The sequence below is a fragment of the Arachis stenosperma genome, chromosome 7, assembly GCF_014773155.1.
Source record: "Arachis stenosperma cultivar V10309 chromosome 7, arast.V10309.gnm1.PFL2, whole genome shotgun sequence".
NCBI lineage: Eukaryota > Viridiplantae > Streptophyta > Magnoliopsida > Fabales > Fabaceae > Arachis > Arachis stenosperma.
Genome location: NC_080383.1, coordinates 47,847,467 through 47,861,068, shown reverse-complemented (window position 1 = coordinate 47,861,068; position 13,602 = coordinate 47,847,467). Strand labels below are relative to the sequence as shown.

Genomic DNA, 13,602 nt, shown 5'->3' with positions numbered 1-13,602 from the left:
TTTCATTTTGTATTAAGTCAATACACACTTATCATTATATTCAATAAGATGTAAAATCTAAATCAAAATGAGTTTCACATCATATTTAAAGAAAATATAAATAAAAAGTATAGAAGTCCATAAACGTGTTTCGAGACTAAGTGCTATTTTCACCAACACTGTTCCGAACAACGTTCAACTCAAATCATGGAAAATAGGCCATTCCAATTTCAGATAAACCGCAAAGTACCCAAAAAATGGGTGGGAAAAAAAAAAAGAAAGAAGAAAAGCATGCTTGTACCATCAAATGGAATTTCATCAACCATGCAAATTTCTAATAAGAATGTTCAAAGAAATTGCAATAATAAAGATCAGGGATGGGATGCATGCAAAGGGAAAGCCATGTAAGTTAGGTACAAAAACACAATTAAGATTTGATACATGTGATTTCTAGTAGTTAAGCCCTACAATCTGAATTTGACTAATTTGCATAACTTTGCACAATTTTCATACATAATACACTGACAACTATATGAGTTGCAAAGCAATATATTAAAGCTTTTTGGATTAAAAAAATCAACAAATCATTCTTTTTTTTGTGACAATATGCCAGCTAAACATGAGAACAATTAACCTACATAAAATGATGCAAATATGTGAACATAATAGGAAAATATGTGATCTTTATATCATAGTAGGCAAAGATATCTTACAAGGGAAAAAAGTATACAGATAAACTTGTCTTGAACAACAAATTAAAAATCAAGAATATCATCACCTATGGCAAAACCCAAGTTTCAAATAGATGAATTCAATTATATGGCTCAAGAAAATAATATGATAATAAGAGTTGTAAGCTAAAACTATAGCTCAAATCTTAAAGGACATAGAGTGATCCCATATGGCGTAACAACTGCAGCACGAAAAATGACAAGATTCAGTTCTATAAAGGAATCAAGGAAAATCTAAATTATTCAAAATAATTTTAGAAGATTATTGCTTATAGATAAATAATAAGAGTAATATCATCTGTATAAGCTCACCAAACATAAGGGTCTCTCCATTTCCTCCAACAACAGAGTGAGCAACCTTGACTCTTCTGCATATCCCTGGGCCTAACTATGTACACTCTTGTTGTCCTTGAAGAAAAACCATTTTTTTATGCTATGAACCAAATTCATTGTACCTAATCTAATAAAACTATATTGTATACATTACAACCTATGGAACAGATCACTTAGCAATGGCTATGAACAAGTAGCTAAGCAATCTTGCGGTAGCAACCTCCCTTCTTGATTCAAGGTCTCCCTAACAGCCCGGTAAAACGCTATCCACGAAGAAGAGTAATCATCCACAGGACCCCACAAAAACGTAGGATTTGGACTTGCAGGGCAAGCGGTAACCAAATCCAAAACCGAAACAGGCTTGATAGTCTGAGGAAAATTGAATGCCAAGTTATCGACTTTGTGCTCGTAAATCTTGCCATTCCGGTCCAATTTATACCTCGAAGTTCCTTGAAACTCTCCTTTGGCCTCCCAAGGAACCCTAGGCACACCCCTAAGGTTCCACCTAATCAGTATCACGTTCTCCGAAGGCTGCCACACCCGGTACACATCAAGGGCAATCTCACGGAACAAGATCCTGCCGTGGAACCTCAATGCCCAGAAGATCAATTTGTACTTTTCAATCCCAGTAAATGTGTTCAAAGGGTCCAAGAATGTTATGTCATCCCTGAGATAACCAAAATCCAATTAGAATTAAATGAATAAATAAAATTCCCCAAACTTACATTTTGCATAAAACTTGATTCACAACCAAAATAAGAATAGATTTCACTTGTGTATCCGCATATGACTTCATGAACAGGTGTATATCCACATTATTTTGAGAGCTTGTTCAAAACAAATGAAGCACATGTTACAAGAACATTTCTAAGAAAAGAAGAGATCCTAAAAGACAACTAACCAAAACAAAAGAAGAAACAACACACACACAAGTCGCAACTAAATAACGGCAGCTACCCACATAAGCTTAACACTGCCTTCATAAAGATATGGTTATCAGTGTCACAGCCAACATAAGACTAATAAGAGTATAATTCAAGGATCAAGATCTTCTAAAGTGAGGAAGTTGTAAAGTGGTAAAGTGAGGAGTTAATCATTCTTAAATTAAGATAGTAGGACACACATTTCATGGAAATTACAAAATCAATGTTGATTAACCCTTCACTTTACCACTTTACCAACTTACTCACTTTAGAGGATCCAAATTAATAATTCAATTATGAAAATGTCAAATTGGCAAAGTGGCACACCAAGAACATTATTATTCAACATCACATTTAACTACTTCTCAAGAAGATATTACAAGAAGATTTCATAAAAAATATAAGGATCCTACAAACACAATAACCAAAGACAAAAAGAAGAAACAACAATATACATAAAGTCTATATACACAAAACACACTCCCAACTACACAAATAGGTTTAACAGCACATTCAATAATTACAGAACTGAAATCTAATAATCTACACTTACTATAATCTGCCATTAACAAACTTTAAAGGGTGTCTTAGTATACATACAAATATTTCTCCTAATACATATATATAAAAGGGTAAAAAAGAGATTTTGAGGAGATGGGGCAGATGAATATACCTGTAAATGTCATAATTGAGGTCTTTGATGAAGATCAAAGGCATGTCCTCACGAAGAGTCCTAACAGCAAGTCCAAGATTAACATAGAACTCATCCTTTGGCTGCTGCTGTTGCTTTTCTTGAGAACCCGTTGTTGGTGTGTTAACCTGAGCAACCTGAGAAACTGCAAAGACTGAATAAGAAGAAGAAGAAGAAGAAGAAGAGAGAGAGATGGTGGGCTTTGTTGTTGTATGGTGGTGGTTAAAGAGAAGGGGTACTTGTTTGTCTATGGATTTGGAGTGTGAAAGAAGAGAAGGTTGAAGACTTGGTAGCAGAAAAGCCATGGCAGGCACTTTTAGTAACTAATTATTAATTACTAAAAGTGATTATCACTAATTGATTTTTGTTTTACTTTCTTTTCTCTCTTTCCCTCTCTCTCAAATGGAGTTCCCCAAAGATATTAAGCTTATTTTCATGAGAAGAGAGAAGAGAGAAGAGAACGGTGTGTGAGAGTGTGTTGGTGGTTTGTGTTTGTGTGTTATATGAGTTTGAGTTGAGAGGGGGAAAATTGAGGCTGTTGTTTAACTTCGTTGCTTTCTTGGTTTAAGTAATGAGTGGCTTGGAACATCACCATGAAAATCAGATGATCCATCGTCATTTCGCCAATAAAATAGAAACAATCCTTTTCTAGTTTTTTTCTTATTTTTGTTTACTCCATCTCAAATTAATATCATTATTTTTTTAGTTTTCCATAATCATTAAAATAATATATTAAATTTTATTAAATATCCAAAATTTTAAAGCAAAAATAACAATATTATTTATTGTATAAGATGTCTCTGGTACGGGTTGAGAGGAGGATCGGGAACCTGCGGGTCGAGGCGGATGTCGGACTATTCGAGTGGAGCGGAGGGGAGGTACCTGCAAAGACACTCCGACGCTCAAGTCAGAATGGATCTAACAGGTAGAAAGTGTGAGGAGTGAATGAATACCTGGAGGGACGTAGGTCCTTCTATTTATAGGTGATGTTAGTTATTTTATCTTATCTTGTTGGGATAAGATAAAGGAGACGTTTGAATTCGAAAGTTGGTTGGGAGCTCTTAGAGGGCCGGTTCGGGGCCTTCTAAAAGGGGGGAATGGGTCGAACCCGGGGAACCGGGTTTGGGTTTGGATCCGGGACGGTGGGCCGGATCCGTAACAGTTGCCCCCGCAGCAGAAGAGCGAGCGAGGTCGGTCTGTCGCTGGAAGGTATGATGCTTGACCGTGGGCTAGGTCCTTAGTTCTTCTCGGGTGTTCGTTTGGTTCTTCGGAGGGAAATCGGTATCTCGGCTCCGGTTTTGCTGAAGGTTCGTCTGACCGTATTGGTTTTGACGTGACTCTTCCGGTTTCACTGCGCCCGTTGCGCTTTTCGAGGTTCTACTAACTTCTTTTTTCGAGGGGGTCATTTAATGCGAGGGGACGTTTCCCTCCTTTACCCCTACGAGTCTTTATTGTGTCTAGGGTTAATTGTGTCCTTTTGCTCCCTTTTGAAACCGTTTTTTGCTTTTGTTTCAGTTCCCTCGTTCGTTTTTATTTTCTTCTCCATTTTCTCTTCTGAAAGAAGACTCTTCATCTGAAAAGAAGCTCCTCTTCTCTCTGTGGTTTTTTGCTTTTTTGGTGCTGCTTTGCTTCTTCTGTTTTTCTAGCTTTCCTCAAGCTTCCTTCTGCATTACCAGGTTGGCATGCTTTGCTTTGCTTCTTTTTACTTTGTAAATACTTATTCTGTCTTTGCCATGCGTTGTTCTGCTTCTTTTACTGTTTGTTATTGTGTTTGGTGTCTTTGAGGGGTAGTATTTTGAGTTTTGGAGGGGCTGAGCACCGCCGTGTTTGCTTAGTAGTGGTGGTGAGCCACCGCGTTGGTTTGGTAGTGGTGTTAGGTTTCTGTCTTGCTTCTGCGTAGAGTTAGTAGGCTGATGGTGGTGCTCCTCCCTGTTTTAGGTATGCAACGGCGGAGAAATGAGGGTGTGGGAGCCCCAATAGCCCCCTCCAGGGGCGTTCCCAATCGCTACGGTTGGGTGACCAGCGATGTGTGGGGTGTTCCGTCGCGGATGACGGAGGACGATCTTCAGTGGCTCCGTGATCGGGGAGCGATCTGTGGTGGTGGTGATGAGGAGGGGCGGTATGAGCTCGTCCTCCCCGATGCCGACGAGCGCGCCTGTTACCTGAACCTTCATTCGCCCACCGTGCCGGACTGGATGTGGGTTTACGAGTCTATGTTCACTCGGCTCAGCGTGCGGTTCCCTTTTTCACCGTTTGTTCAAGATCTGCTGAGTCGGTGTTCCGTAGTGTCGTCTCAGCTTCACCCGAACAGTTGGGCTGCCGTGCGGTCATTTGAACTGGTGTGCCGGTATCTCGATCTTCCGGCTTCTGTTCCTGTTTTTTTTTTCTTTTCTTATGCACTCTTCCGACTAAGGAGGGGAAGCATAAGAAAGGATATATGTCTTTCCGTGCTCAACCTCATCGTCGGATTTTTGGGTTGTTTGAGGATTCTTTTCATGGTTTTAAGTGGGAGTATTTTAAGGTGCGTCCCGTTCAGGGGCATCATCCGTTTTGGCTGACACTGGAGGGCGAGCGCCGGTTTCCGACGTATTGGAACTTTGGTGCTGGCCCGTCGGTTCTGACTAAGGTTACTTATGATGATTTATCTCGGGAGGATAAGGACATTGCCAGCGTTTTGTGGCATTTGTTCGGCGAGCGTCCGTTGAATCCTCGAGATGTTATGGGGATCCCGAGGCTTGTCGGACGTATATTGGTGTGTGCTTTGTCCCCCCTTTTTTTTTAACTTGATTTTTCTCTGGCTTCTTTTCAGTTGAGATGGCCGGTGGGTTAACTTCTTTGGCGAGGCTGAAGGCAGCGTTGGTCTGGGAGGAGGGGTCGTCGTCTCCGGCTACTCCTGTTTCGAATCCGGCCGTGGAATCTCAGGCTGTTTCTCAGGAGGTAGTTTCCTCGGGAGCGCGTACCGGTGCTCAGGCTCCTCCCAGTCCTGCGAACTCGCCTGAAGTCGTCGTGGTGACGGCTGCCGAGGCATCTCGGAAGAGGAGGAGACCTGAGGAGCCGAGCAGCGAGACTTTTGAAGAGGAGGGTTTGGTACCCAGTGTGATGGACCGACGTTTTGATGCCCCAGGGTTTATTGATCAACACTTGATGCCTGGAACGGAGCCGTTTTTTGATGGCTGTGACGTCTCGTTCCAGGCTAAGTCGGTGTATCGTGCCCTTCTCCGATCTACCGTTGTTGTTCGGAAAGCCGAGCCCGTGATGGCTCAGGTTAGTTTGTTGGATAAGAAGCTCCATGATGAGCGGATAATTTATACACTTTTTGGCATTGTTTTTAGTATGTTTTTGGTATGATCTAGTTAGTTTTTAGTATATTTTTATTAGTTTTTAGTTAAAAATCACTTTTCTGGACTTTACTATGAGTTTGTGTGTTTTTCTGTGATTTCAGGTATTTTCTGGCTGAAATTGAGGGATCTGAGCAAAAATCTGATTCAGAGACTCAAAAGGACTGCAGATGCTGTTGGATTCTGACCTCCCTGCACTCGAAGTGGATTTTCTGGAGCTACAGAAGCCCAATTGGTGCGCTCTCAACGGCGTTAGAAAGTATACATCCTGGGCTTTCCAGCAATATATGATAGTCCATACTTTGCCCAAGATTTGATGGCCCAAACCGGCGTTCAAAGTCACCTCAAGAAATTCCAGCGTTAAACGCCGGAACTGGCACCAAAATGGGAGTTAAACGCCCAAACTGGCATAAAAGCTGGCGTTTAACTCCAAGAAGAGTCTCTACACGAAAATGCTTCAATGCTCAGCCCAAGCACACACCAAGTGGGCTCGGAAGTGGATTTTTATGTCATTTACTCATCTCTGTACACCCTAGGCTACTAGTTTTCTATAAGTAGGACCTTTTGCTATTGTAATAGAGAGCTTTTGATCATGTTTTATGATTGAACTCAATTTGGGAGGCTGGCCATTCGGCCATGCCTAGACCTTATGCTTATGTATTTTCAACGGTGGAGTTTCTACACACCATAGATTAAGGTGTGGAGCTCTGCTGTACCTCGAGTATTAATGCAATTACTATTGTTCTTCCATTCAATTCCGCTTGTTCTTGTTCTAAGATATCACTTGTTCTCCAACTTGATGAATGTGATGATCCGTGACACTCATCATCATTCTCACTTATGAACAAGGTGACTGACAACCACTTTTGTTCTACAAGCAACCAAGGCTCTAGTGAATATCTCTTGGATTCCTGATTGCACGATGCATGGTTGATCGCCTGACAACCGAGTGCTCGCCTGACAAACGAGCCAACCATTCCGTGAGATCAGAGTCTTCGTGGTATAGGCAAGAACTGATGGCAGCATTCAAGAGAATCCGGAAGGTCTAACCTTGTCTGTGGTATTCTGAGTAGGATTCAATGATTGAATGACTGTGACGTGCTTCAAACTCCTAGCAGGCGGGGCGTTAGTGACAGACGCAAAAGAATCAATGGATTCTATTCCGGGCTGACCGAGAACCGACAGCTGAATTCCGCATGCTGTGACAGAGCATATGCAATCGTTTTCACTGAGAGGATGGGAGGTAGCCATTGACAACGGTGAAACCCTACACAAGCTTGCCATGGAAGGGAGTAAGAAGGATTGGATGAAGACAGTAGGAAAGCAGAGAGACGGAAGGGAAGGCATCTTCATGCGCTTATCTGAAGTTCCTACCAATGAATTACATAAGTATATCTATCCTTATCTTTTATGTTATTTTCGTTCATCACCATATACATTTGAGTCTACCTGACTAAGATTTGCAAGATGACCATAGCTTGCTTCATACTAACAATCTCCGTGGGATCGACCCTTACTCACGTAAGGTATTACTTGGACGACCCAGTGCACTTGCTGGTTAGTTGTGCGAAGTTGTGTAATGCCATGGAATTGAGCTACCAAGTTCTTGGAGTTCATGACCGGGGATTATGAGAGTTGTGAAAAGTATTGTTCACAATTTCGCGCACCAAGTTTTTGGCGCCGTTGCCGGGGATTGTTCAAGTTTTGAACAAGCTTTTGGTAACAATGCCAAGGATTGTTCAGTTTGGACAACTGACGGTTCATCTTGTTGCTTAGATTAGGTATTTTTTTTCGAAATTCTTGAAGATGAATTCTAGAGTTTCATGATGATTTGTTGAAATCTGGCTGGCTGAGAAGCCATGTCTAATCCCATTGGACCGAGGTTTCAACTTGTCATCACAAGAGCTTGTTGATCTTTATCAATCTTGCTTTTGGAGCAGTGATCCGCCAAGGCTTGGCTGGCCTTTGGCCATGTCTAGTGTTTTGGACCGAAGCTTTCTTTGAAAGCTTGGCTGGCTGTGAAGCCATGTCTAATTCCTGGACCGGAGTCTTAGACTAACATTGCACTGATTCCTGGAATTCTCATTAAGAATTTTGATATCTTTTTCCACTTAATTTTCGAAAAACACAAAAAAAAAATCAAAAAAATTATAAAAACCAAAAATATTTTATGTTTCTTGTTTGAGTCTAGTGTCTCATCTCAAGTTTGGTGTCAATTGCATGCATTCATGTGTCTTAGTGATCTTCAAGAGGTTCTTGATGATTTACTTGCTCTAATCTTTGAATTCTATTGACTTGAAGTATTTTGTGTGTCTCATATGCATTCGCATATTGTTAGTGTCAGTAGTATACAAACTGCTAAGTTTGGTGTCTTGCATGCATTGTCATTTGATTCCTGTTGCATTTTGATATTTTTTTTCTTATTATTAAAATTCCAAAAATATTTTTAATTTGTGTCTTTTCAAGTCAATAACACAGAGAATTGAAGATTCAGAACATACAGCAGAGGAATTGCACAGAAAAAGCTGGGCGTTCAAAACGCCCAGTGAAGAAGGACAGACTGGCGTTTAAACGCCAGCCAGGGTACCTGGTTGGGCGTTTAACGCCCAAAAGGGTATAGTTTTGGGCGTTAAACGCCAGAATGTGCACCATTCTGGGCGTTTAACGCCAGGATGGCACAAGGGGAAGATTTTGTTTTCAATTCAAATTTTTTTCAAATTTTCAAAATCTTTTCAAAATCAAATCTTTTTCAAATCAATTTTTCAATCAAATCTTTTTCAAAATCAATTTCTTTCCATTTTTAAAGATACTTGATATCAATTAATGATTTGATTCAACATTTCAAGTATGTTGCCTTTTCTGTTGAGAAAGGTTTAATGTTTGAATCATATCTTTTCTTGATAACCAAGTTACTAATTTTTAAAATCAAATCTTTTTAAAATTGTTTTCAAATCATATTTTCTCAATCACATTTTTTTAAAACCAATCATATCTTCTTAACCACATCTTTTTCAAAATAGTTTTCAATCAAATCTTTTTGATTTCTAATTTCAAAATCTTTTTCAAAAATCATTTTATTTCTCTCCCACTTTCATTTTCGAAAATTAAGTAATGTTTTTCAAAAATGTTTTCAAAATCTTCTACTTAATTTTCGAAAATTACTTCCCTTCTCCTCACGTCCTTCTATTTATGGACTAACACTATCCCTTAACGCAAAATTCGAACTCCATTCCCTCTAATAAGTTCGAATTTTCTACTTCTGTCTTCTACTCTTCTTTTCCTCTGACACTTCAAGGAATCTCTATACTGTGACATAGAGGATTCCACATTTTCTTGTTCCCTTCTCTTTCTTATGAGCAGGAGCAAAGATAAAAGCATTCTTGTTGAAGCTGATCCTGAACCTGAAAGGACCTTGAAGAGAAAGCTAAGAGAAGCCAAAGCACAACTCTCTTTAAAGGACCTAACCGAATTCTCCAAAGAAGAAGAACACATGGCAGCCGAAAACAACAATGCCAACAATGCAAGGAAGGTGCTGGGTGACTTTACTGCACCTACTCCCGACTTCTATGGGAGAAGCATCTCTATCCCTGCCATTGGAGCAAACAACTTTGAGCTTAAGCCTCAATTAGTTTCTCTAATGCAACAGAATTGCAAGTTCCATGGACTTCCATTGGATGATCCTCATCAGTTTTTAGCTGAGTTCTTGCAAATCTGTGACACTGTCAAGACTAATGGGGTAGATCCTGAGGTCTATAGACTTATGCTATTCCCTTTTGCTGTAAGAGACAGAGCTAGAACATGGTTGGATTCTCAACCGAAAGAAAGCCTGGACTCTTGGGAAAAGCTAGTCAATGCCTTCTTGGCAAAGTTCTTTCCACCTCAAAAATTGAGCAAACTTAGAGTGGAAGTCCAAACCTTCAGACAGAAGGATGGAGAATCCCTCTATGAAGCTTGGGAAAGATACAAACAATTAATCAGAAAGTGTCCTTCTGACATGCTTTCTGAATGGAGCATCATAGGTATTTTCTATGATGGTCTCTCTGAACTATCCAAGATGTCTCTGGATAGCTCTGCTGGAGGATCTCTTCATTTGAAGAAGACGCCTGCAGAAGCTCAAGAGCTGATTGAAATGGTTGCAAATAACCAATTCATGTACACTTCTGAAAGGAATCCTGTGAACAATGGGACTAATCAGAAGAAAGGAGTTATTGAGATTGATTCTCTGAATGCCATTTTGGCTCAGAATAAAATATTGACTCAACAAGTCAATTTGATCTCTCAAAGTCTGTCTGGAATGCAAAATGCACCAAGCAGTACTAAAGATGCTTCATCTGAAGAAGAAGCATATGATCCTGAGAACCCTTCAATGGAAGAGGTGAATTACCTAGGAGAACCCTATGGAAACACCTACAATTCTTCATGGAGAAATCACCCAAAATTCTCATGGAAGAATCAAGAAAGACCTCAACAAGGTTTCAATAACAATAATGGTGGAAGAAACAGGTTTAGCAATGGCAAGCCTTTTCCATCATCTTCTCAGCAACAGACAGAGAACTCTAAGCAGAACCCCTCTGACTTAGCAACCATGGTCTCTGATCTAATCAAGACCACTCAAAGTTTCATGACTGAAACAAGGTCCTCCATTAGGAATTTGGAGGCACAAGTGGGACAGCTGAGCAAGAAAGTTACTGAACTCCCTCCTAGTACTCTCCCAAGCAACACAGAAGAAAATCCAAAAGGAGAATGCAAAGCCATCAACATGGCCGAATTCTGGGAGGAAGAAGAGGCAGTGAACGCCACTGAGGAAGACCTCACTGGACGTCCACTGGCCTCTATTGAGTTCCCCAATGAGGAACCATGGGAATCTGAGGCTCAAAATGAAACCATAGAGATTCCATTGGAATTACTTCTGCCATTCATGAGCTCTGATGAGTATTCTTCCTCTGAAGAGGATGAGTATGTCACTGAAGAGCAAGTTGCTAAATACCTTGGAGCAATCATGAAGCTAAATGACAAGTTATTTGGAAATGAGACTTGGGAGAATGAACCTCCTTTGCTCACCAAAGAACTGGATGACTTGTCTAGGCAGAAATTACCTCAAAAGAGACAAGATCCTGGGAAGTTTTCAATACCTTGTACCATAGGCACCATGACCTTCAAGAAGGCTCTGTGTGACTTAGGGTCAAGTGTAAACCTCATGCCTCTCTCTGTAATGGAGAAGCTAGGGATCTTTGAGGTGCAAGCTGCAAAAATCTCACTAGAGATGGCAGACAACTCAAGAAAACAAGTTCATGGACTTGTAGAGGATGTTCTGGTAAAAGTTGAAGACCATTACATCCCTACTGATTTCATAGTCCTAGAGACTGGGAAGTGCATGGATGAAACCATCATCCTTGGAAGACCCTTCCTAGCCACAGCAAAGGCTGTGATTGATGTTGATAGAGGCGAACTAATCATTCAAGTGAATGAAGAATCCTTTGTGTTTAAGGCCCAAGGATATCCCTCTATCACCATGGAGAAGAAGCATGAAGAGCTTCTCTCAAAACAGAGCCAAACAGAGCCCCCACAGTCAAACTCTAAGTTTGGTGTTGGGAGGCCACAACCAAACTCTAAGTTTGGTGTTGAACCCCCACATTCAAACTCTAAGTTTGGTGTTGGGAGGTTCCAACATGGCTCTGAGTATCTGCGAGGCTCCATGAGAGCCCTCTGTCAAGCTACTGACATTAAAGAAGCGCTTGTTGGGAGGCAACCCAATGTTTTATAATTAACTATTTCCTTTTGTTATTTTATCTTTTTTGTAGGTTGATGATCATGAGAAGTCACAAAATCAATGAAAAAAGCAAAAACAGAATGAAAAACAGGAAGAAAAATAGCACACCCTGGAGGACGCACCTACTGGCGTTTAAACGCCAGTAAGGTTAGCTGTTGGGCGTTTAACGCCCAGTCTGGCGCCATTCTGGGCGTTTAACGCCAGAAAGGGGCACCAGACTGGCGTTAAACGCCAGAAAAGGGCAAGAACCTGGCGTTAAACGCCAGGAATGGGCACCAGCCCGGCGTTTAACGCCAGAAATGGCACAAAACGTGATTTTGCATGCCATTTGGTGCAGGGATGACTTTTCCTTGACACCTCAGGATCTGTGGACCCCACAGGACCCCCACCTACCCTACCACTCTCTCCCTTCTTCACCAATCACTTCAAATACCTCTTCCCCAAAAACCCCTCACCTATCAAATCCCCTCTTTCTCTTCACCACTCACATCCATCCTTCATAAAACCCCACCTACCCCTCCATTCAAATTCAAACCACTTTCCCACCCAAACCCACCCTCAAATGGCCGAACAACCCTCTCCCCCTCTCCTATATAAACCCTCCTTCACTCCTTCATTTTCACACACCTTAAACACCATCTCTCCCCTTTGGCCGAATACATAGCCATTCCCTTTCTCCTCATTTCTTCTTCTTCTACTCTCTTCTTTCTTCTTTTGCTCGAGGACGAGCAAACATTTTAAGTTTGGTGTGGTAAAAGCATTGCTTTTTGTTTTTCCATAACCATTTATGGCATCCAAGGCCGGAGAAACCTCTAGAAAGAGGAAAGGGAAGGCAAAAGCTTCCACCTCCGAGTCATGGGAGATGGATAGATTCATCTCAAGGGTGCATCAAGACCACTTCTATGAAGTTGTGGCCTTGAAGAAGGTGATCCCCGAGGTCCCCTTTTCACTCAAAAAGGGTGAATATCCGGAGATCCGACATGAGATCCGAAGAAGAGGTTGGGAAGTTCTTACCATCCCCATTCAACAAGTCGGAATCTTGATGGTTCAAGAGTTCTATGCCAATGCATGGATCACCAAGAACCATGATCAAAGTGTTAACCCGAATCCAAAGAATTATCTTACTATGGTTCGGGGGAATTACTTGGATTTTAGTCCGGAAAGTGTAAGGTTGGCATTCAATTTGCCCATGATGCAAGGAGATGAACATCCTTACACTAGAAGGGTCAACTTTGATCAAAGGTTGGACCAAGTCCTCACAGTTATATGTGAAGAGGGCGCACAATGGAAGAGAGATTCAAGAGGCAAGCCGGTTCAATTGAGAAGGCATGACCTCAAACCCGTGGCTAGAGGATGGTTGGAGTTTATCCAACGCTCAATCATTCCCACTAGCAACCGGTCTGAAGTTACTCTAGACCGGGCCATCATGATTCATAGCATCATGATTGGAGAAGAAGTGGAAGTTCATGAGGTTATAGCCCAAGAACTCTATAAGGTGGCGGACAAGTCCTCTACCTTAGCAAGGTTAGCCTTTCCTCATCTCATTTGTCACCTCTGTTATTCAGTGGGAGTTGACATAGAGGGAAACATCCCCATTGATGAGGATAAGCCCATCACCAAGAAAAGGATGGAGCACACAAGAGACCCCACTCATCATGAGATCCCTGAGATGCCCCAAGGGATGCACTTTCCTCCACAAAACTATTGGGAGCAACTGAACACCTCCCTAGGAGAATTAAGTTCCAACATGGGACAACTAAGGGTGGAGCATCAAGAACACTCCATCATCCTCCATGAAATTAGAGAAGATCAAAGAATCATGAGGGAGGAGCAACAA

At 41.3% G+C, this 13,602-nt stretch overlaps 1 protein-coding gene and 1 non-coding gene across 3 annotated transcripts; both read right to left on the bottom strand.

Moving 5' to 3' along the window:
* Positions 1-656: 656 nt before the first annotated feature.
* LOC130942221 (uncharacterized) lies at positions 657-3,209 on the bottom strand. Of its 2 annotated transcripts, XR_009070839.1 has the most exons (3): positions 2,640-3,209; positions 1,023-1,710; positions 657-892 (listed from the first exon to the last, which is right to left on the bottom strand). XR_009070839.1 is itself a non-coding variant. In XM_057870929.1 (2 exons), exons 1-2 carry the CDS (start codon positions 2,960-2,962, stop codon positions 1,227-1,229), a joined length of 807 nt encoding a protein of 268 aa, XP_057726912.1. In that variant the 5' UTR covers positions 2,963-3,209; the 3' UTR covers positions 912-1,226. The 2 variants fall into 2 exon arrangements, 1 of the variants encoding a protein (XP_057726912.1); XM_057870929.1 differs by lacking the exon at positions 657-892 and having other exon boundaries at positions 912-1,710.
* Positions 3,210-9,887: 6,678 nt separating this feature from the next.
* Positions 9,888-9,995, bottom strand: LOC130943233 (small nucleolar RNA R71). Its single transcript, XR_009071760.1, has one exon. It is a non-coding gene; the product is annotated as a small nucleolar RNA R71 (small nucleolar RNA).
* Positions 9,996-13,602: the final 3,607 nt, after the last annotated feature.